Below are 23,734 nucleotides of genomic sequence, written 5' to 3'. Positions count from 1 at the left end.
TCTTCTCATCTCCGAACAACCATCTTCCAATCTTTTGCACCAGGGAACATCATGACAAAGCCTGGAGAGTGGATGCTCTGTCCTTCCCCTGGACACAACTTTCAATTTATGCCTTCCCTCCTCTACCTCTTCTTCCCAGAGTGCTGTTGAAGACAAGGGACGAAAAACCAAGGACCATTATCATAGCTCCAGACTGGCCCAGACAACATTGGTGTCCACTACGCAGTCTTGCCCAGTCTCAGCCTTGGCATCTTTCCCTGATACCAGATCTCTTGGTTCAGGAAGAGGGAAAATGTCTACATCCTCATCTTCAGACTCTGCATTTGGCGTCCTGGCTCATAGTATAAATCTGTATCTACAGGTGGTTGAGGTTCCTTTGTGAGGCCTAGCACTAGGAAATTTTATGCTGATAAATGGAAAAGATTCTGTATTTGGATGCAAGCAAGAGGGGAAGACTCTTCTCAACCATTTCTTCCTCTTATTCTTGATTACCTGGCAGGCTTGCTTAATGGTGGGCTTTCCTTTTCTTCAATCAAGATTCATGCCTCCACGATTTCTGCTTATTGTTCCTTTGAATAATCCATCTTCTCACATCCTTTGATGAAGCAGTTCCTCAGGGGGGTTAGCAATTTAAAACCTCCCAGAAGGGCACCTACTTCTGCTTGGGATCTTAATTTTGTGCTTGAGAAACTTACTCTGCCTCCTTTTGAACCAGCTGCCTCAGCAGATTTAAGGTTTCTTTCCTGGAAAACTGCTTTTCTCTTGGCTGTTACTTCAGCTAGAAGAGTTTCTGAGCTGCAGGCCTTAATGGCAGTAGAGCCTTTTATCATCTTCCATGCATATGGAGTTTCCCTTTGAACCAATCTTTCCTTTATGCCTAAGGTGGTTTCTAGCTTGACTCTTAATCAATTTATCCACCCGTCTACCTTCTTTCCTAAACCTCAGAATAAAGGAGAAAGACTTCTGCACTCCCTTGATGTGCATAGACAGCTTCAATGTTATCTAGACAGGACTAAAACCTTTCGGACGTCTGACCAGTTTTTGGTCAGTTTTGCATCTGGAGCTCAGGGCAAAGCTATTTCTAAACAGACTATTTCTAAATGGATTGCCCATTGTATTCACTTTTGTTACTTGCAGCATGGCAAGGTTCCTCCACAGAGTATCGGGACCCATTCTACTAGAGCAACTTCCACCTCAGCAGCTTTTTTGAGAGGTGTACCTACTAAGCACATCCTGGAAGCAGCTACTTGGACTTCTGTTCACGCTTTCACAAAGCATTACAATTTACCTTTGTTTTCTAAATCCAGGGCTAGTTTTGCCACTGCAGTGTTGCAGGGCATCCTTGCCAACCCTTATATAGTGGGTATTCCTCCTCTCTTTTTTCTTTGGGCTTTGGGAAACAACCCATTTTGTAAGGACTGCAACAGTGAAACACAATGAACATAATGCAGTTGTGTACACTTACCATAAATGTAGATGCTAGAGTGTATTCACTGTTGCAGTCCTGGTTCTCCCCCATCCCCCCTTTTTTCCCCAAGGCACAGACTATCTGTTTATTTTTATGGATGGTATATTTCCAGGAATTTTTTTTTCCTGGTCTAGCCTTCTTGGGGGCTCCTGACAGTTATGGCAAGAAAAACTGAGGAAATGACATCAGCTGCCTTCCTTTATAACTGACACCGGGTTTATGGCCAAAGGCAGCCGACGTCATATACCAAGGCTTTGGTATTCTGGCCAACTGTGGGCTACTGGGAGCCGGATAACCCATTTTGTAAGGACTGCAACAGTGAATACACTCTAACATCTACACTTATGGTAAGTGTACACAACCGTACTTTATACCTTAAGCAGCCAATACATACCCCAACATTGTACAGAGTTTTCTGAAAAATCAATTTAAAAGGTGTAAGCCAAATAAATGTAAATATCTTGTGAATAGTAAATGCTGTTAAGTGTGCAAACAACAGTTCCATTAGCAAAAATAGTCTTTAAAGTGGCAGTGCATGCCCAGCCTTTACATTGTTGCTGTAATATATTATGCTTGTTGTGAAAGTAGATATTGCCAGCTCAGCTATCTGGAATTTTGTAAATATATAATTTGTGAATATCAACATGATTTACATAGTGTGACAGAGATACTGCCAGCACAGATGTCTAGAATTTTTAAAATGGTTGTCATTTGTGAATGTCAACATGCTTCATGTAAAATGCTTGTGTTGCAATCTTATTAGAACTGTATGTTGTGTATATCAAACTAGGTTTGTACAGACGTGTTGGAAAGGGTTTGTAAAGTGCTGAGCTTAAATCTGTAGCCACAGTGTACCCGACTGGAAAAGAACAGAAATGTATATACACTACTGTAACTGTTTAAATGTATATATTTTAACAGTGGAAACTGGAATACAAGAGGTTAACTTCAGAAAAATAGCTGAAATTAAATTACTTTATGGCAGCAAGAAGATACAATGCCTAAAACTAGGAAACTTTCTGCATTGTCTTGCAAGTGTTTTATGACTTCCAGCAAGTACCATGATTTCAGGAAAAGTCCTTGTGTATGTATTTTCACAGGTAGATGCTGAACACTACCAGCTGCATCAACAGTTTTTTCACCTGGGATAGAGTCAGATGACAAGAAATGTCATTTTGCAAGCTATCCCAGTCTACTATTTGAGATATTAATTTGGGAAATCTCTTAGTGAGAGACAGCATTCTGTATTTTATCTTTGACCTGACCACATCAAGATCCACTCACCACATCAGCTTTGTTGTTCTGTAAGTAAGTTATTAGGGTACAGTAATTCTCTTAGATTGAACTCTGATGTTACTGTGATTATATACAGAGTAGTTTTTTTATTATTAAATCTATTAAAATGTTTCAGTGTGGCTGATATTTGAGACATTTAAGTTCTGAGAGTTCTTGCATAATTATTTGGTGACACTGTGGTCCACTCCTAATAGCCTTGCTCTTGGTCAAACTACCATTATATTGATAGTAACATTACACAGTAAGATTGGGCACCCTTTATTAAGGGCCTTAAAGTAGCTGATAGAGTTGGCTGGTGGCAGTGATAACTACTTTGTAGTCTGGGCACAAGAGGGCATAGCTAGTAAACCTGTGCCAGCCTTTCCCAGGTGTGCGTGTGTGTGTAAATCAGTGTGTGTCAGCTACTTGGGCAGGGATATGATGCACTGGTTGGACAGAGAGGGTGCTCAAGGTCTTGGCTTGGCCACTCAGCTCAGATCTCAAACCTATAGCTGTGCCAGTAGGGAGTCTTATTGGGGATCTGGAGAAAGACTGGGAAACCATCCCGGGACTGACTGTGGTCTCTGTGCTTTTAACGGAAATTGCACTTGATGCAGAAAGCTGCATCTGGAATTACTGTGTGCGTACCGGTCATCCTCCCAGTGTACATCCCCCACTGGTGCTAGTGGTGAGGATTGAGGCTCCTTGATTACTGGGCCAGTGGTGGAGTGTCACAATGCTCACAAACCCAGAATTATATTTGCCTTAGTTTTACAAACAGCTTGTCTTGGAAAATGGTAGAGTAAGGATGTAATGTCACATTTATTTTGTTCAACTTGACATGAGCTTTCACATCACAGCAAGTAATTCCTTCCTGGGTGCCCGTTTAAGTTATTTGTTGAAACATGAAAAAAATTACAATTATTTATGTAGTTTAAATAAAAATATATATTAAGGTGTACAGCATGCAGTACAAACTTCAGTGACAGTTTTTTTCCAACATCTGAAGCTTCATCTAGTGCCATGCAATAGTTTGCAAGGCACTTGTTTTTGAAAATGTACATTTTGAAGTGTTGCTTATTGTTAGCAGACAGCTAGGAATATCTCCAGTATAATATAACTGGTCCCCTTTAGAATCCTGAAATCCCACTTAACTGAAACCCAAAAGACCGAGACGAAAATCCCCAACAACCAGGAAGACCAACCATCTGGAACACCGACAAATCACTAACGGTAAGTAACCACTTGGTCAGCATGCTGACTTTTGCCCCTTACCACCAGGGTAGTGCAGTCGATGAGTTGGTATCTTTAGTTGGGGAGGGGTGGCGCAGCCCTCCACATAGGTGGGAGTTTGTGCTTTGGTGTTAGTGTGTTTGCGGGTTGGGTGATTGGTTACTTGCCGTTAGTGTTTTGTTGGTGTTCTGGGCAGTTGGTCTTCCTGGATGTTGGGATTTTCATCTTGGTCTTTTGGATTTCAGGTAAGCAGGAAATAGTGTTTCTAAAGGGGGATCCAATATAAAATATACATATATATATATATATATATATATATATATATATATATATATATATATATATATATATATATAGACACTAATGTATTTTTCTGTCTCCCACCATGACATTTCATGTCATACCCCTCAGCAACATATTGCTGTCTTAAAACATGAATGTAGATATGAAAGTACTAACAAATGACAAACCGTGATATCTCCACTGAAGTGCATCCTAGGTTAACAATCTTATTTTATTTACAACTTGCCCCATTTATTATGTGCATTAATAGTAACTCAGTTATGAAGCGAATCAGTTTAAAATCTCATGACGCTGCAAGGAGCATTGGGGGTTAAATGGAGGTATTTAGAAAAGGTGTTTATTGGTATTAATGGTTAAGTGCATACCAGATAGGTACACCTGCAAATGCATTACATCTCTGGCCTGTGAAATATCAGAACTCTCCACTTGCACACATCCTTTCATTTTAGACCATATTTCTAAAAAAAATCAAGTTTGAAAGCATAAGTCAAACTATCTAAATACTTTGTAAACAAATGGTATTAAAAAGGTAAGACAGCAATATTAGTAAAAAATCATGTTTACAGAGACTGTAGTATGTGCATTGTTTTATATCAGTACTGTATTATAATGCACACAAACCCAGAATTATATTTTTTCTAACACTTCACAATCAAGTGTTTAACATTCCTGTACCCCAGACCTATAGTATTAAAGCAATTTTGTTCAGCCAAATTCGATCTTTCACATGACAGCAAGAAATGCCTTTGAGTGATTTGTTCACATATACAGAAATATGAACCTTTGCACTTATTTCCATGATTACCAGTACAAATAATGGTGAAAATATCTCAGATTTATAACTTGCAATGCCACTATTAATAATTTTCTTCCATAGTGCAACAATTAATGACCGTTTTCTTCAGCATCATTTTAGGCTTTTACTTGATGAAATGCAGTGGGTTTTACATAATTTGGTTTTGAAAATGTTAGTGTGTATGGAAGTATTACATAGTATTACATATATATACAGTACATGATTTCTAGCAAGCAGCTAGCAATACCTCCAGTGTGTAATGTATTAAATATGAACTGGAACAAGTATTTTTCTTTTATCAAAGGTTTCACACCATTGTCCTCCGCAATATGCAACACTCTTAGTTATGAAAATATGAATGTTATGATGAATAACTAGTGACAAGCAGTGATTAATATCTTAACTGTCATAGGATATTTGCAATATCGATCACTGCTGCTGTAGCCTTAGCTGTATGGATTATATACTGCTAAGGATATCATTCAGATATCTTCTAAGTCTAAGGGTACCTTCTGTGCACACAAACCATTTATTAATCAGCTTCAATAGAGATAAAGAAAGAGTGGTTTTGGTAGAAAGTCCTTCAAAACTTTCTTGCTAATGAAGAGCACTCCTCTTGTGGGCATTTGAGGATTGACAGTTGACTAATGCTGTTCAATTGCTGTGCAAGCCAGATGTCCTTCAAGGATGCATCTGCAGTCCTTACAAATGGGTTGTCCTGTCGTCAGGCAGCCCTTTGGTCGGCCGGATTCCAAAGTCTGGGTCTGGCCTCGGCTGGTGTCGCACTTCACCCGACGTCATAGCTGCAGTTATTCGGGTATAAAGGCATCAGCCGACGCCATTTTCCCCAGTCTTTCTTGCCGCGTGGCGCCCGAAGCAGAAGCTGTTCGCAAGTGCCGGTCGGTCAGAACCAGAGATTACTACTACCGAATGCATCTACTACTACCGAAGACTTCTAAAAAGCTAAGTACCCTGTTGGGGACTCTTTCTTGCCTCAGCCGATGTCAGAAAAAGTGAACAACTGTTTAACTTGTGGGAAACAAATACCTCATAAAGATTTCCACTCTTACTGCTTACCTTGTTTAGGCCCAGACCATGACGTAGCAGCTTGTCTAGCCTGTGGTTCTTTTAACCGACGGACGCTTAGACGTCGGTCGGAATTTGCTGAGGAGTTTTTCGGCTCCGATTTTGCTTACATTATGCCATCGGATCCTCCGACTACGCAAATATCTAAAAAGCGCAAGGAAAAGGACCGACACTCGCGGTCCGCGGTTTCGGCCGAAACCGCGGTTCAGCCAACCGCGAGTGTCCCGGTTTCGGCTGAAACCGAGCAAGCGGTTCTTCCTTCAGCCGAAAACTTACCTCCTACCGAGGCCTCTTCCAACCTGGTGGAATCGGCTTCTGAAATCACTCCTGCTCTTACAGTTGCTCAGGAATTATCTGACACTATCCCCTTGGATATTTCTACCCCTGCACGTGGAGCTGCTAGGCCACCTGCATCCATGTCCATTAAGGCCTTTGCCAGGGCCAAAGCAGCTAAAACTACTAAATCTGTGCCTGCTAAGACCCCCTCTCACAGGCCTAGCTCTAGTTCACAAATGCTTAGTTTAGCAGAGGACCTCATTTCTTTAATCCGGGGATCCCAACCTTACCCAGACAGGGCCTCTCACCCACCTCCAGAGAAGAGGCCTAGAGCAGAGCCCCCTGAGCCTGTTTCAACAGATGATTCCTCTGATGATTCAGATAATACAAACCCTCCAGAGGCTCCTTTCTCTCCTTATGAAGACTCTGATGCTGAAGAGTCCATTCCTTCTGCCTCTCCGCCTGAGGAATTTTCCTTTGGGGAAACCTTGCATGCTATGAGGGAACAATTTCAGTGGCAGGGCCAGGATTTTTCAGACTCCAGAAAAAGGCTTAGAACCTTTTTGCATTTACCACAACATAGGCCTTTAGCCATACCTCCAGTTCTTTCTGTTGTAGATGATGCATTTAATGATGCTTGTACTGCTCCTGATTCTCTCCCTCCAGCCCCTGCAAAGCCCGATAGGTACTACAGGGTCCCGGACACGCATTACCATTTATATAAGGCTCCCTTTGCAGATCCCGAGACGATCTCCCAGGGTCCTAAGGCTGTAGCAGCTACCTCTGCCAAAAACCCCCTCCCCTCTGAAAGGGAATCCAGGTCCTTAGAGAGATGGGGTAAAAAAGTTTACACTTCTGCTACTCTTTCAGCTAGGGCCTTGCTAGGGCCTTGAACTGCCAATTCCACATGATCCAGTATCAAGAATTTATGCTAGACCAGTTAACCAAAAAACTGTCCTCGGATGAACCATTAGACAAAAAATCTGTTCAGGAAATGGTACATAACATTCAGCAAGTCAGTAACCATTTCTTAAAATGCGGCTATGATGCACTGGAGGCTTCCTTTAGATCAGCCATGATTGGCACAGTTATCAGAAGGCATGCGTGGTTAAAAGAGCAGGCCTTACCAGACCACGTCAAATCAAAACTACTAGATGCTCCCATGGACAAGATCAATTTGTTTGGCTCTCCTGCACAACAGGTGCTGAAGAAGGTGGAAGAGAAGGCAAAATCTGTCCAAATAGTGAAAGATTTCTTACAGGTCCAACCTCCAAGGTTTAGCAGGAATTGGCCCTCCAAGAATTGGTCCTTTCCAGACTCCTCCAGAGCTCAGAGAGGCAGGAATAGGCGTTCAAGAGGCAGAAGCCAATCCAGGGGTGCCTACAGGGGACGCCAGTGGCAGGGTAACAACCAGCGAGGTGCAGCCACAGACACAGCCACCACCACTACTACAGGACAATCACAGTGACTTGGATCTAGCACCGCCTACCAGGGAACAACTAGAAGCACCCTTGGGCAGAAAGCTAGCTTTATTTTCAGTAAACTGGCATTACATCACAAGAGACAAGTGGATTTTGCAGACAATAGACCAAGGTTACAGGTTTCACTTCCATACTCTACCAGGGAAGAGAGGAATGCCAAACCTACCTCCAAATCAAAAGGCAGAAGCTCTAAAACAAATAACTCAATTATTAAGGATGAGAGCTGTGGAAAAGGTACCATCTATGGAGCAAGGACAGGGATTTTACTCCAGACTCTTCCTGGTACCAAGAAAAGAAAGCAAATGGAGACCTATTCTTGACCTGTCCGCTTTAAACACATTCCTCATTGTTCCAAAATTCAAAATGCTGACCCTACAGCAGCTTCTTCCCATGCTGGGCAAGGAGTCTTGGCTGGTAACTCTAGATCTCAAGGAGGCATACCTGCACGTCCCCATACGACCAAATTGCAGAAGATACCTCAGATTTCTTGCAGGATCAGAGCATTATCAATTCTCAGCATTGCCCTTTGGCTTATCTACTGCCCAGAGTGTTCACGAAATGCCTGGCATCAGTAATTGCTCATTGCAGGCTTCAGGGAATCCAAATCTACCCTTACCTGGACGACTGCCTGATACAAGCGGACAACAAAAACAAGCTAGCAGAAGACTTGAAAAGGGTCATTTACCTACTACAAGCTCTGGGATACACAGTCAATATAAAAAAGTCAAGACTGATGCCATCCCAAAGGATAACCTTTTTGGGTGCAGAGCTGGACACAACGAAACAAATGGCATTCCTAACCGTAGAAAAACAGGAGCAACTCCCTCTCTATTTCTTGGCATTAACAAAGCAGAACCATCTAACAGCAAGAAAAGTCCTGCAAGCCTTGGGTTTCATGGCATCCTGCATAATATTGGTTCCACATGCCAGACTGCATATGAGAAAGTTACAGTGGTACCTAAGGAATTTATGGTCTCAGCACAAGCACAGCCTAGAAACCCACATTCCAATAATTCCATGCCTGAAGCAAGAATTCCAATGGTGGGCTCAGGCCTGTCAATCAAACAAAGGATTGCCCTTCCACAACACTCAACCAAGCCAAACCATCACAACGGACGCCTCAGACCTCGGTTGGGGGGCCCACATGCTGGACAAGTGCATTCAAGGTTTATGGACTCAAGACCAGCTGCACCTACACATAAATCAAAAGGAAATGCTGGCAGTAAAACTGGCAATTCAGGCATTCAGACCATTTGTTCGACAAGGTCCACTGTTGATAAGGACAGACAACACCACAGTTATGTGGTACATCAACAAACAGGGAGGCACACATTCGTACCCTCTATGCCGGATGGCAATGGACCTCTGGAAGGTGGCCCTGAGCTACAACATTCAGTTACAAGCAATTTTTGTACCAGGAAAAGAAAACATTCTAGCAGACATACTAAGCAGAACTACCACGGATGCCCACGAATGGATGCTGCAATCCGGACATCTTCAAAACCATTACAAGAAAATGGGGGCTCCCACAAATAGACTTATTTGCATCCCCACGCAATCACCAACTAAAGAAATTCTGCACAAGGACGTACCACCCACTTGCTTGGAAGGTGGACTCCCTATCTTTCAGCTGGAAAAACCTGACAGCATATGCATTCCCACCACTTCCTTTGATGCACAAGGTGCTATTGAAGATCAAAGAAGACCGCCCAAGGATCATTCTGATAGCTCCAGACTGGCCAAGACAACATTGGTACCCATTACTGAGGAGCATGTCTCTGGAACAAATATGGCCTCTACCCCTTGTTCCCTTGCTGTTAACACAGAACTACAACACCCTGCATCCAAACCTGAAAACACTGCAGCTGACGGCCTGGAACATTGCATAAGAACAAATAACCCAAATTTATCCCAAAGGGTTAAAGACATTATCTTGGAGGCTCGCAGACCCTCAACAAGAAAAAATTATTCAGCAAAATGGAAAAGATATTTCATTTGGAGTACTGCAAAAGGAGAAAATGTGTCACTGGTAAACATAGCCAACATCCTGGAATACTTGGCAGAGCTCTTCCACAAAGGCCTGTTCTATTCTTCCATTAAGATACATGCATCAGCTATTTCAGCAGAATATGACTTGGATCCTCCAGTCTTCTCACATCCTCTGCTCAGGCAGTTTCTGAGAGGAATTAAAAATGTAAAACCACCTAGGAAGCCACCATTGCCAGCATGGAACTTGAACTTTGTGCTGGAAAAATTGACACTTCCTCCTTTCAAACCAGCAGCAACAGCAGAATTACAATACTTATCATTGAAAACTGCTTTCCTGCTGGCAATCACTTCAGCAAGAAGGGTATCTGAGCTACAGGCACTAATGGCAGTACAGCCCTTCCTGATCTTCCATCAAGATAGAGTATCCATGAGAACTAATCCTACTTTTATGCCTAAGGTGGTCTCCAGAGTATCTTTGAATCAGGCTATCCACCTACCTACATTCTTCCCCAACCCACAGAACAGGGGAGAAAGACTGTTGCATACCTTGGATGTGCATAGACAATTACGCTACTACCTGGGCAGGACCAAAGGCAATAGGAAAACTGACCAGCTACTGGTAGCATATGCAACAGGAATGGAAGGAAAAGCAATTTCAAAACAGACGATCTCTAAGTGGATAGGAAATTGCATTAGATTTTGTTACTCCTACCATGGAAAGAAAACTCCAGAAAACATCAGGCCTCACTCTACAAGGGCTACAGCCACTACCACAGCTTTTCTACGAGGAGTGGCTACCAAAGACATTTTAGAGGCTGCTACTTGGAGCTCCGTGCATACATTTGCCAAGCATTATAATTTACCTTTATACTCCAGATCCCGAGCAGGTTTTGCCACTGCTGTTTTGCAAGGGATCTTAACTACACCATAATTTTATTTCTCCTCCTCCCCCAGTTTGGCTATGGTATTCTACCCATTTGTAAGGACTGCAGATGCATCCTTGAAGGACATAGTACAGTTTTGTACCTACCATAAATGTAGATGTCTGATAGGAATGCATCTGCAGTCAGGATTACCCACCCTCCTTCCCCTCTGTGGTACTCCTAGGGTATTTGCCCATCTTGTAACTAGCTGGGGGGATTTATTATGGTGTATTTGTTTGTATATATGCACATACATGCTTATTTTTTGTTTGCTTTCTACTATTTGGAATCATTTGCATTTATCCAAATTTAGCCTTCCTAGAGGGCACCTGGCATCTAGGGCAAGAAACACTGAGGAAAATGGCGTCGGCTGATGCCTTTATACCCGAATAACTGCAGCTATGACGTCGGGTGAAGTGCGACACCAGCCGAGGCCAGACCCAGACTTTGGAATCCGGCCGACCGAAGGGCTGCCTGACGACAGGACAACCCATTTGTAAGGACTGCAGATGCATTCCTATTGGACATCTACATTTATGGTAGGTACAAAACTGTACTTTCCCTTGAGGAGGGACTTCTGCTTTTAAATGTTTTGATAGAAAGTGAACTTTTTCAATTAAATTTATAATTTCAAGCTGACAAAAAGTAATTTTATAGACTGTCACATGAGTTTTGTTTATTTTAAACAGGAGAGAGAACTTTTTTTCCACAAGTTAAAAGAAACTAAAACTATTTTCTTTGGTAAAGCTTATGTTATTTTACATTTATGGGCTGGACTAAGTTGTTTACTATGTTTTTTTGGTGGAAAATTGACTTTTTTAATGTTTACCTGTTTCACTAACTTCTGCTGCCTGGTTCCCCAGGAATCTGGCATCTTTTTCAGCTCTACTTTACAGAAACCCATTGATTACTCAGTTCTTCCTGTCACAAAAATTAAAACAATATACCAAGCACCCTTTGTCCCTTCAGCAAGCTCAGTGTTGCTTTGGCCATTTTTAGTTTCCTAGACTGTTCGACTTCTTCCTTGATTCTCTTTGATGTAATCCTGCAGCCACTCTGGACCAGTGGTTAGACATATCCTCTGTAGTTGGCGTGTCCTTGGTGGACAAGGGGTATCCACTTTTGTCTGCCTTGGAGGAAGGAGTGGAAGGCATACCTCTTTGCATAGCCAGTCTGGAATACCTGTCCCTAGTGAGATTTTGCTTGTTAAGTAAATATGCTTCAGAAATTAATGTCAAAAAGTAGCAAAAGCTTAAACATCTATTTTCACCTGTCCCAGTTACTTTGGACAAGGCTGATTTATTGGGATTCCATAAGGGTTTAGTTCAGGCTCTTAACACTTAAAGTTAAAAGAAAAGGGATTCTTCATTTTCTGAGAAGGTTCAAGATTACAAAAACATAAAATGCATGTGCAGGAATAGCTTCTGTTTCTTCTTGGGTTTCTGATTCTGAGGAAAGTATGGCTTCTGACGGTCCCTTGGATGGGTTTTCATTTTCCTGAAACAGTTTTGAGAATGACTCAGTTGTCTCTTAAGAAATATTGTGATTTGCTGCAGCTGGAATTTCCTGAACCCACTCAAGTTTACATTTTTCTTCCAGTACCAGAGGATGCATTTATTACAGCTTTCAGTTTGCCTGAAAGCCAACCTGCTGCCACCATGAAAGCAGTAAAGATCCCCAGTATTATAAGTTTTTGTATTCTAACCCCATATCTGACCCAGAAGTCACTTCTCTGGTAAACCCAGCTGCTGTTAAAAATCTGGTTAATGGCAATCCCTTCGCTTTTGACAAGGATCATAGGAGGTTGTTAGGCTAATGGCCCTAGGGCCCTTACAAGCCTAGCCAAGTAAAACCCCTATCCTGAAGAATATCAATGTATTAAGCAGAGCTAAGTCCACAACTACTGCCCCTGTCCAAGAGGGACATGAATGAAACTCCCAGGGTGAATTTGTGGTTTCCCATCCAGTCATCCAAATTACGTTTAAATAGGGTCAGTGAGGGGCTGTGCATCACCTGAACTGGAAGTTTGTTCCAGAAGAGAGGTAACCTCTCAGACATTTGTGTCTCCAGCAAGTCCTGTTGATGTCTCATACTAGGTTGTGTTACCTACAGCGAGTGCATCTTATACCATTTGCTTTACAAATGTGCAGCATTTATATTAAAGAAGGATCTGAGATTGCTTTATATGCAAGGCAGAGGTCACCTCTAAGTAGTCTGTAAGACGCACACAGTATAGTGACAGTGATTTCAGTCTGTCAACGTATGACTTATGCTGAAGACCCTGAATTTTCTTTGTAAGGAATCTTTGAGGTCTTTCCAGTTTCTGCAGGTGCCTGGTAAGGTACATACCAAAGGTAGCATTGTACTCTATTATTGGCCTGATGAGTAAGGAGTACAGGGACTCATGACCTGTTTTGTTTGGGGTACATTGCCCTTACTTATGAGGTGGGCAACATAGAAAGCCTTTCTTACCACTGTGGAGACATGGTGGTCAAAGGAAAGGTTGCTGTCAACCTGTGTAGCCAAATCTCTCGCCACTGATTGCGTGCTTAGGGTGGTGGTGGTAATCTGCTGGGGCATTGCCCTTGCTGAAGGAGAGGATGCATTTTTTTGCTTTGAGTTTTAGCCCATGACTTATGGCACCAGCCTTTTGTCTAAGTTCCTCTTATAGGATGTTGACATCGTATGGGGACACTTGACTGCACCCAGTTTGCAGTCGGCAGCAAATTTTGTCAGACATAGGCTATAGAATTGGAAGCTTTAAGTAAAATTTGGGAAACATATATTCATAGGTAAATACTAGGCTGTCAGCCTGCCGTTATTACGAGGCTAGCCAATAACCATAGATCAGAATCAAACCCCTGTACCTTGTAACCATGAGGTTAAGACATTACCCATTATGTGAACCCTGCCCTCCAAAATCTTATTTCATAGGTAAACACTAGGCAATCAGTCTGCAGACTGTTACATACCTATCTAATCAGTCGGTGACTAAAGTTGAGAATCAAACCCTATACTTTGTGTTTGTAAGGTAGACTCCTTAAACATTATGCCACCCCACCCCAATCCAATTCTTCTGCAACACTAATTTTCAATCTCTCACATCAGATTTGTATGTTAGTTTGTGCTTGCCTCTGTTGAGATAATGAGGAACATTATGGCATCGTTTGCCTCATAAGAGGAAAAAACATCCTAGTGTGTTCTTACTGCTTCTGTGTCTGAAGTGGCTTGGCACTTTCTGAAATGTGCTTACGATTCAGCTGATAGTTCCAGTAGCAGCAGCCCTGGAAATGGTAAGAGAATGATATACTTCAAACTTTACTGAGGATGTTAAAGGTTAAATTTTGAGTCAGCCCTTTAGACAGAGAGGTAGTATGTAGATCATATGCTGCAGAAGTTCTTAAGTGTGATGAGAGGGACGAGTTGATTTAGGGCATTTCACAGATTTTTTTTCAACCATCTTCACATTTGTTAAGGGATTTAATGGTACCACTGCAACTTTTTACAAAAAGGAGAATAAGTAGGTATAGCAAGCTGCTGGTTAGTAGATTTGGCAATGGCAATGAGATTGCAGCAAGCACCTTATCCTGTTCCTGCACAATTTGTATAAAATCGTAGCATACAGTCAGACTAATCTAACTTGCAGTATCATTCGGATCTGGATATTTATCTTTTATGTGCAAGTGGGCATTCAGGTCTAAATGGTAATATAAAATCTGTGCTAAAATTCAGACAATTTATGAAATGATTTATCCAGTAGGATTAGTTTGAATGGTCATGTTATTTTATACTAATATAAATTCTACTGGCTATGGTAGTTTACATACTCAACTCGAAAAGCAATTTGTGAAAGCTTTGTTGGTGTTTTATTGGGTACATTTTTTCCTCTGGTTTTCCTGGGCTGTTTTTGGCTCGTTTTCAGGTTGCTCAGAATGCTAACAGATAACTCAAGGATATGATCTGAACTTATATGGATCATAACCACATCACTTATAAACTGCAAAGTGAGCCACAGTTTTCCTTTTTTGTGCCATCTGCAGAAGCCACTTAGATCAGTTGTAATCTGAGTTGCTGCAAATGCAAAGTGTAGCCAAACAAGGGGAGGAAGTAAGTAATTGTTTTGACTGTCAGGTTGTGAAATGCTTAACTTTCAGGCATGAAAATAAAATGGTATCAACGCAGTGAAGAGACACTTGTATCAAGATAAACTATGCTGTTTGTGACTAGCACAGTTATTGGAGCTGCCTATTTACCCATGGTTCTGCAAGCATGAAGTTAACGCGTGTAAGTAAGAGGGATGCAGGAGCCACAGTCTCATGCACAAAACACTTGGAGTTTAGAGTTGTCTTGGTGATGTTTCTTATGCTGGCCCTTTGATTAGATGTATGTCATTCTTCATTTCTTTTGTTGGAAGTGCTGTTTTTTTCATTTTACGTGGCTTCCGCCAGTTTGAATGTCATGCCCTGCCTTCTTTTAGTTTGAACCGAAGTAGACCAACATGATTCTATAGAAGAAATTGACTGTGTAGCCAGAGTTTAAATACTGAGAGCTTTATCACAGGGATCGTACAACTTAAATTAATATTTGATTGTCATGTTTAGTGAAAACATGTTTTTAAAGTATGTATTTGACATCCTCTTCCACCTTTGTCAAAACAATCCAGTTGTAAAAATGTGGCAAGCAGTTGCACTCCAGGCTTTGTCTGTGTGTAGACCTGTCACATTACTTCATAGCCTGTTCTGCATCTAGCATTAATTCCATTTTGCTGATGCCACAGCTTCAATCAGAAATACTCCTTGGTTAAAATTTTCCATAATATCTCCTCAAAATCCTTTATCTTACTCGCAATAACACTTGATACTTGGCCATCTAGGCAACAGTTGCTGATAAAACACTAATGGCGTTTCCTTCTTCCATTAGCAAGATGTGCAAGATTCCACATACCCAATAAAAGTGGTATGCCAAAAAAAAATTCTGTTTTGACTTATTTTAGCGTTGCCAGTAGTTACATGGTACTTGATCTTCTGATGACTTGAACTTTTTTTTTTTTTATCTAAGCAATGCTTTGCAAGATAAAAAGGGTCTTTTTAGGCATTCTTGTGAAAGAAAGTTAAGTGTTGCAGTCCCCAGAGTTGACATTATGCCATGCTACATGGCTTTAAAGTATGCTAAAATGTATATTAGCATAATGGTCTTTGGATTTCAAATATTTTGAATCCAACAGGACAGACTGAAGAAGCAAGGCTTAGGGTGGGATGATGGAGCTAACCAGCCTAGGTGCAAGGTATTGGAGGCACATTCATTTCCATAGTGGCATTTCTGAATGCTGGTACAGAAGTGACATTTCCAGTACTTCTAAGTATGTTTAAGACTGAAGCACTTGTTGCAGTGCTTGTGGCTGAGATTTTATTTTTGGGGGGGGGGGGTGCTCACTTGGAGCTGATGGCCAAGAGCATAGTACCTCGCACCCATCCTTAGACGCAAGAGCAAGATCAAACTGTCAGCTCTTTTGTTTTTGCTTCATATGCCAAACTGTGAGCTGAAACAGGAGCTAGATGGCTTTGACAGACCATTCCATTGAGAAATTCTTCGTCAGGTAAACCTTTTTTATGCAAACATATGTCACAATACTGTGTACAGATACATTCAATTTAGCACTGTGCTTTTTCTGCATTTACTGCATGTTTTAGAACAGAGTTTATATTCTTGAAATGTTATTGTTTTACGTATAGTATAAGACTTTTGAATAGTTGAATTTTTTTTTTCACAGATCCTCATATTAAAGTTTCTGGGCAGAAGGAAAATGTTAAGCAAGCCAAGGAAAAAATAATGGCTGTCCTAGACACAAAGGTAAGATGAATGCTGGAATTTATTTCAGAATGTTTGATTACTTTCTTGTATTCTTTTTCCTGTTAAATCCCTTGAGATATTCCTGTTATACTTTGACAAATTGTGGCACCCATTGGGAAAGTTTTATAATGCTGAGTGATTCATTTGAAAGTCACTTTGCAACATAATGCCTGTTGTAAAAGGAATGTATTGCAAATAATAGATTACAACTTACCCACTTGAAAGAAGAGAGAAGGATATGAAACATATTGACTTAACATATTTACTTCAACAGAAGTCAAGTCATAGCAGTCAGAATTTATGAACTGTATGTGAGTTTTCTGTGCAGCTGGAATGAAAAAAAAGAACTAGAAATCTTGAAATGTTTGCCAGCTACTCCAGTAGTTCTGGATCATAGTCTGAACAATTTGCTTTAAATGAAATTTCTGAAGCTATGAATCCTGCTTAAGTTTGTGTAATTTCTGAATGTGACGATCCAGTAATTGATTACACTGCTGATTTCTGGAATCTCCAATTTAAAATCCTAAAAAATTCAAGGGTTAAGCAAGGCAATAAAACTAATTTTTCTGTGTTTTAGCTGTATCCATCCAGTAGTGTATTATTAATCCATATTGGCATCAAACCTCCTAGCAAGTGTTAATAAATTAGAAGGAATCCGAATGAATCTTGAGGAAACTTCAGTTGTGTAAGTTGAATGTACCATAGCAATAGATGTTTGGATGATCACTGCTGCAGTAGCCTTAGCTGTTAAGGGTTGTATCTTGCAAAGGATATAATGACCGGCTAGCATGCAGAGGTTCAGGCCATCTTCCATGCATCCAAACTGTCAAGTTAAGTTTTGCTGACTCTGACAAGTTTGGAAGTAAAACCCTTCAGAGCTTTCCTGCCAACAGAGCGAGGGAGGCAGAGTCCTGAAAGGACAATGCTAGGAACATCAAAGAATAAATGCATACACCGTGGCATAAAAAGGGGAGGGAGGGAGTGGCTACTGCAGCAGTGGTCATTCGAACATCTGCTGTTATGGTAAGTTCAGCTTACACAGCTGTACTGTGTTCTTCATATTGATCACTGCTGCAGTAGCCTTAACTTTATGGATAGATTACCACAGCTAGCTGTATTTGGGAGGTGGAGGGAGAAGGGCCCAGGAGCCCCTGGAGAATGGTTGTAGCAAAGCTTGATCTAGACCTAGAGAAGGAATTAATCTTATAATGCTTTGTAAAAGCATGTACAGAGGACCAGGTAGCAACTTCTAGAATCTATCTCTTCCTAAAAGCATGTACATGAAGCCAAGGCCCTGGTAGACTGGACCTTGACCTTACCTAGAATAGATCTGTTACAGAAACTATACCAAAGGGTAGTAGCCTTAGACAACCATTTGGAAATTGTCTGTTTTGACACACGTCTCCTTTTCTTACCCTCACAAGAAATGAACAGTTGATCTGATATGAAAGAGAGTTCTATCCGGATAGTACCCGAGTTGTCTGTGGACACCCAATGTATGGAGTATCCTTTCCCCTCATTTTTAGGTTCAGGAATAAACAGGGATAGTTTAGCTTAGTTAGCTCTGATACCACTGTGGGCATAAAAAAATGATTTAGTTCTCAAAGAAACCTTGTCCCTGTGAAAAATGAAACAGGGCTGACTCAACATAAAAGCATGTTGCTCAGATACCCTTTTTGCAGGGGTCATAACCAGTAAAACTAATTTCTATATTCAGAACCTCAAATCAGCTGGATTAGCTGGTTCAAATGGAGCAATGTTAGCTTCTCTAACACAAAATTAAGATTCCAAAGAGGAACCAATGGTTTCTAGGAGGCTTCTTATGCTGAACCCCTTTCAATACAGTGTCACATCAAAATGTTCTTGAAAGAGGAGGATCCATGGGCAGACATGCTAAACTGATTAATGAACCTTGATCTAGGAATAAGAAAGGCCATAATATAGTATCTCACAAATATTGTAAAACCTGAGAACAACTAGCCCTGAATAGGTACTCGTTATGATGCTGGCACCAACTAGAAAACCTTTTCCATTTCCTAATGTATGCTTTTCTAGTAGAAGACTTTCTTGTCTCCATTAGTACCTGCTACATGTCCTCAGAAAACAGGTGCCTAAAAGGCGATGAGACCATATCATCAAGGCATTCAGATGAGGAGGATTGATGCAAGGTACATCAAGCACCCCTGGTCTTGTGCGAGTAGATTCCATCTGTGAGTATGCTTGTGGTAATTGTCCCTGGATATTTCCATAAGATGAGAGAACCATGGTTGCCTGTGCCAGAAGAGTCAACACAATGATCTCGGGAGATTCCTTCTGAATCTTCATAAGTACCCTGGATGTTAGTGGAAAGGTATACATGGACATTCATGTCCAAAGAAAAGACAAGCTATCTGCCTTCCTTATCTCCTTGCATGGAATCCTGGAATAGAATTTTGCCATCTGATTGTTCAGAGAGGAGCAAAGATGTCTACTTGTGGAATTGCCCACAGATGAATCAAATTTTGGAAGACCCCCAATCTAGTTTCCATTCGTGAGGGTCTGCCCTGGTCCTGCTCAACTTGTCTGCCACAAAGTTTTGCTGTGATGGAATGTAGGACCCCTGTAGAGGGCCTTTGTACTGTAAAGCTATATCCCAAGCCAGTTTGGTTAGTCTGTAGAGTGAGTACAGCCTGGTTTCCCCTTGCTTGTTGATATACCACATGACTGTGGTATTGTCTACAACCACCTGATGAGGTCCCTTGATCAGGGCAAGCATCTCCTTAATGTTTGTGCTTACATCTGTCAATTGTGTCCCACACCCCACGTACTTTTATCCCTCCAGAAACTGCTCCCCAAACAGTGTCCAAAGTGTCTTTGGTGACTAACTGTTTTGGAGCAGGAGTGGAGAAGGGGAGAATCGGATTTAAAGATATCTGTTGTCTCCACCAAAAGATTTCCCGTCTAACAAATCCCCAGTGCTGGGATCTGAAAAGAGTGTTGATGCTGGGAATGAAGATTTCAGATACCACTTCATCTTTCTAATGTGGAGTCTTAGCAGGGGTATCATGAAAATCATAGATGCAATGAGACTCAAAATCCTAAGGTATTCCTTCACAGCGACCAATGTGAGTGGAAAACCTTTATAAATAGATGTAGATGAAGACCTATTTTTTTTCCCCTATGGAAGAAAAGCTCATTGAACTTGGGTGTCTAGTTGACATCCCAGAAACACACACCTGTGTAAAGGAGACGAGAAAGACTTTTGAACGTTGTCTTGGAATCCATGCTTGTGAGAGATCTCACCCAAGAGAGAGATTCCTGACACCTTGAAAAAGACACTAAAAAGATAAGTCAGTCATCTAAATATGGAAAAATGTGGTTACCATGTAGTCTGCACTAAGCTGTATTTGAAGCTAGACACTTTGGATTTCCAAGGAGTGTTCACCAAATGTAAGAACTGATAATGTGATCCAGACACACAATGTTAAGAAACATCTAAAGTCTGGATGAACAAGGTTTAGTGATAAGCATATTTTAAAGTCTAGTTTTACCAGGAATCTTGAAAGAGGAAGTAGTAGTAACCTGTTGCAAAGTGATAACATTTTAAATTTGAGCACTGTCACAAACAGGTTTAGAAAAGAAAGATCCAGAACTGGTTTCTGAGCATTTTCTTTCTTTGGCAGTAGGAACATCCTTCATTAAAATCCCTTCCCCACCTGGCAAGGAAGAATTGGTTCTCATTCCTCAGTACAGTATGCGATGAAGAACAGGTGGGAATGAGAGTCTGATCTGCAGGATAAGGAATGACCCCTTCGAATGTAGGAATTTCCTCCCATTTCTGTATCCTTGAGGAATTATTTTTGATACCCATTTGTCTGGAACAATCTGTTGCCAAAGAGAAGAATGGAGATTCAGACTTTCTGGAAGGGGGGGGGGGGCAAAGGTCTGTTGAACAGTCAGGCTTGTAGGGCTGCCCTTGGTTTTGGGAGGTTTGATACTTCTTTTTGGAACCCCCCTGCCATTTCTTCTTAAATGCCTGTTTAACTGAATTTTGTTGAAGCTGTTTTTACCAAAATTAGATTAGAAAAATACATTTGACAGTTTGGAAAAGGAAGGCTGAAAAATCCTTGAGATTCCCTGTTTGAGCTTGCCCCTTTCATCACACCTTTTGATCACCCCTGTAACAAAGGGGCTGAACACTATATCTTTGTCCAAGGAAGAATTTAAAATCTCATTTTTACATAATCTCTGAGGTTGTGAGGATGCAACTAAACCTACTTAAAATGGTACCAGTGGCCATAGTCCTGGAAGAAGTGTTAGCAGTCTTAATACAAAAATAAAAACCAATGGCTCAATGCCACATTTTTTAATCATAGTTAGCAGCAAAGCCCATCTTCGGCCAATGGAAAATATTATTCTGTTTAAAATCATTGCAGTCCCTAATGATTTTCATAGGTTCATAGGTGTGCACTAGGCTAATGGCCCTGGAGGCTTTACAAGCCTAGCCCGGAGGATTACCCTGGCATCGTGCCACCCAATCTTAGTTCCCAGTGCCTTTGTCGAGTAGAGCCACTGGAGTCATCCCTGGGGTGAATTTTCTATTTCCCATCCACTCATCAAGATTTCTCTTTAAGAGGACCAGTGAGGCACTCCACTTGACATGTATGTTAAGTCTATTCCATAGCATGGGCAGTCTCTGGGTTATGATCCTGTCCCTCCAGCTTGTTCTGTTTGTGGCAGTGAGGTTGAGTTTTCTGGAGCAATAGTGCGGAGGGACTGGGATTTCTTTAGATGTAGCATTTCTAACAGAGCTGGGTCAGACATGGCTTTGTAAGTCAAGCAGCGATAGCTTCTAAGTAGGCGATATGAGACAGAATAGTTGGAGTTTGAGTGTGTCCATATAGCACTAGTGTTTAAGGTCTAGGATCCTCTTTGTGAGGTACGTTTGCGGCCGTTCCAGTTGTTGCAGGTGTCTAGTGAGGTACATGCCAAATGGGGCATTGTACTCGATGACTGGCCTAATGAGGGAAGAGTAGAGGGAGAAAATGACCTCTTTCTTCCTGGATGCAAAACCATTACTAATGAGATGTGCCACATAGAATGACTTTCTAACCACAGTGGCAATGTGGTGCTCAAAAGAGAGGCTGCTGTCAACCTGTGTTCCCAGATCTCTTATGATGCCTTCTGTGCTCAATGGGCTACCATCGATATGATAACTCATGGGAACTGGGTTTTTACAAGAGGGGATAACACATTTTTTGGCATTGAGTTCTGACACTAGTCGTTAGTCTCAGTGAGGCCTTTCCGTAGGATGTCAACATCACTTGGGGAGTTAATTATGGCTCCCAACTTACAATCGTCTGTGAACATGGTCAGCCAGAGTCTCTTCGTGTTGGCCTGGACTTCAGAGAAGTAGATACCAAACAGGAGAGGACCCAGGGCCGAACTCTGCGGGACTCCACTCGTGACTGGTCGGCAGTCTGACTTGGAGTCTGCTACTTTCACAGTGTGGGTTCTATCTGTGAGCCAGTTTGCAACCCACCTAGTGAAATGGGGGTTGATGCCTAGCTTAGTGAATTTTTCTATGATTCCTGAGTGGGGAATGGTATCAAAGGCCTTGGCCAGATCAAGGTAGGCTGTATGAACCACCTTGCCTTTATCCACAGCTCTGGTGGCTGACTCGAAGTCGACCAGGTTGAGCAGGCATGATCTACCATTCACAAAACCAAACTGTGTGGGATCCAGAGTCTGGAGATTCCCTATATCCTTGTTTATTAGGTCCATGATGATGCGTTCCATAGCTTTGCATATCAGACTTGTCAGGCTAATGGGGCAATAGTTCCCAGGGTCTGTAGTCGCTCCTCCTTTGAAAAGAGGCATGACTGTAGCAGTGCACCATTCGGTAGGGACAAAGCCTGTGGTGAGGCTGTGATTGAACAAGGCACACAGGTGAGGTGCTCTTTCACTCTGTAGTTCATATCGAACACAGCCAGGGATATTGTCAGGTCCCATAGAAACTGTATTCTTGGCCTTGGACACTGCTATTTTAACGTGTGCAGCAGTAATACTGTGTGTCTGGCAATCTGCTGGTATTGTGATAGGTCCTTTAGGAGGGTGAAGTTGGCACTGAATCTGTTGGCCAGTATATTGGCAATATCTGTTGACTCTGTGTAGGAGGTGCCATTGTGCAACAGCTCCGAGCAAATCTGGGTATTGCCGTGGAGATTCTTTACATAACTATAGAAGGCCTTGTGTTTGTCTTTACTATCTGCTGAAATTCTGTTTTCATAGCTAGCTTGAGAGGATTTGATGAAGGATCTCAACTTTTTGTTGAGGCTGATAAGGGAGTTTTTCCATTCGTGGGACTTCACCTTATTTCGCATCAGTTTCCTCCTTCTGTTGTAGAGTTTGTTTATGGAAGGGGACAACCAGATTGGCTTCCTTTTTTGTGAGGAGAGCATCTTGGTTCTGTTGGGTATGGCGAGATCCATGCATGTTCGTACAGGGCGTTAGTGTATGACTCATTGGTCATGCACCTGTTCTCCAATTGCATGGGTGCCATGAAGTTACCCACCTCTGTTTTTAGGAGCCCAAAGTTAGCTTTGGAGAAATTGTTCATGGTTGTTAACTTTGCACGGGATGTGGATTTCCAAGGTGATTAGTTTGTGGTCAGATCTAACCAGGGAGGAGTTGACTATTGGTATAGAGCAACGGTCATCCATTTTAGTAATGACCAGGTCAAGAATGCTGCTACCTCTAGTGGGGATAAGAACAATCTGCGTTTTTTGTACATTGAGTTTCTGTTCCATGGTTCTTAGTTTCTCAAGTGAATTGTTGTATTCTATTGAGTGACAAAAAAAATCAGGAGAGTTAGTTAACCCTCCAGTAGCTCAATTTCAGCTGCTAATTCAGTTTCGTGCTTCACGAAGAATTCATTTATTAGCTGCATATAATCGGCACTTGGCTTCAAATTCAGTTATTGCCATTTAAGTACCCATTCAGGCTATTTGTTGCCATATGTTGGCATTTTTGTAATGTGCAGCCCTCTCGGGGCTATACCAGTTTCCACTTATGC

The 23,734-nt window shown here is 41.6% G+C and overlaps 1 protein-coding gene across 1 annotated transcript in view; it reads left to right on the top strand.

Annotated features, from left to right (window-relative positions):
- BICC1 (BicC family RNA binding protein 1) overlaps window positions 1–23,734 on the top strand; it is a 1,908,684-nt gene that overhangs the window by 593,890 nt on the left and 1,291,060 nt on the right. Inside the window, exon 4 of the mRNA XM_044056407.1 lies at window positions 16,601–16,680. Within this exon, the coding sequence (XP_043912342.1) occupies window positions 16,601–16,680 (80 nt within the window). The remainder of the gene's footprint in view (window positions 1–16,600; window positions 16,681–23,734) is intronic.

Source organism: Protopterus annectens, chromosome 14.part0, assembly GCF_019279795.1.
Source record: "Protopterus annectens isolate FY-2018-M chromosome 14.part0, PAN1.0, whole genome shotgun sequence".
In the NCBI taxonomy this organism is placed as follows: domain Eukaryota; kingdom Metazoa; phylum Chordata; order Ceratodontiformes; family Protopteridae; genus Protopterus; species Protopterus annectens.
This window is presented reverse-complemented; position numbering and strand designations above follow the sequence as displayed.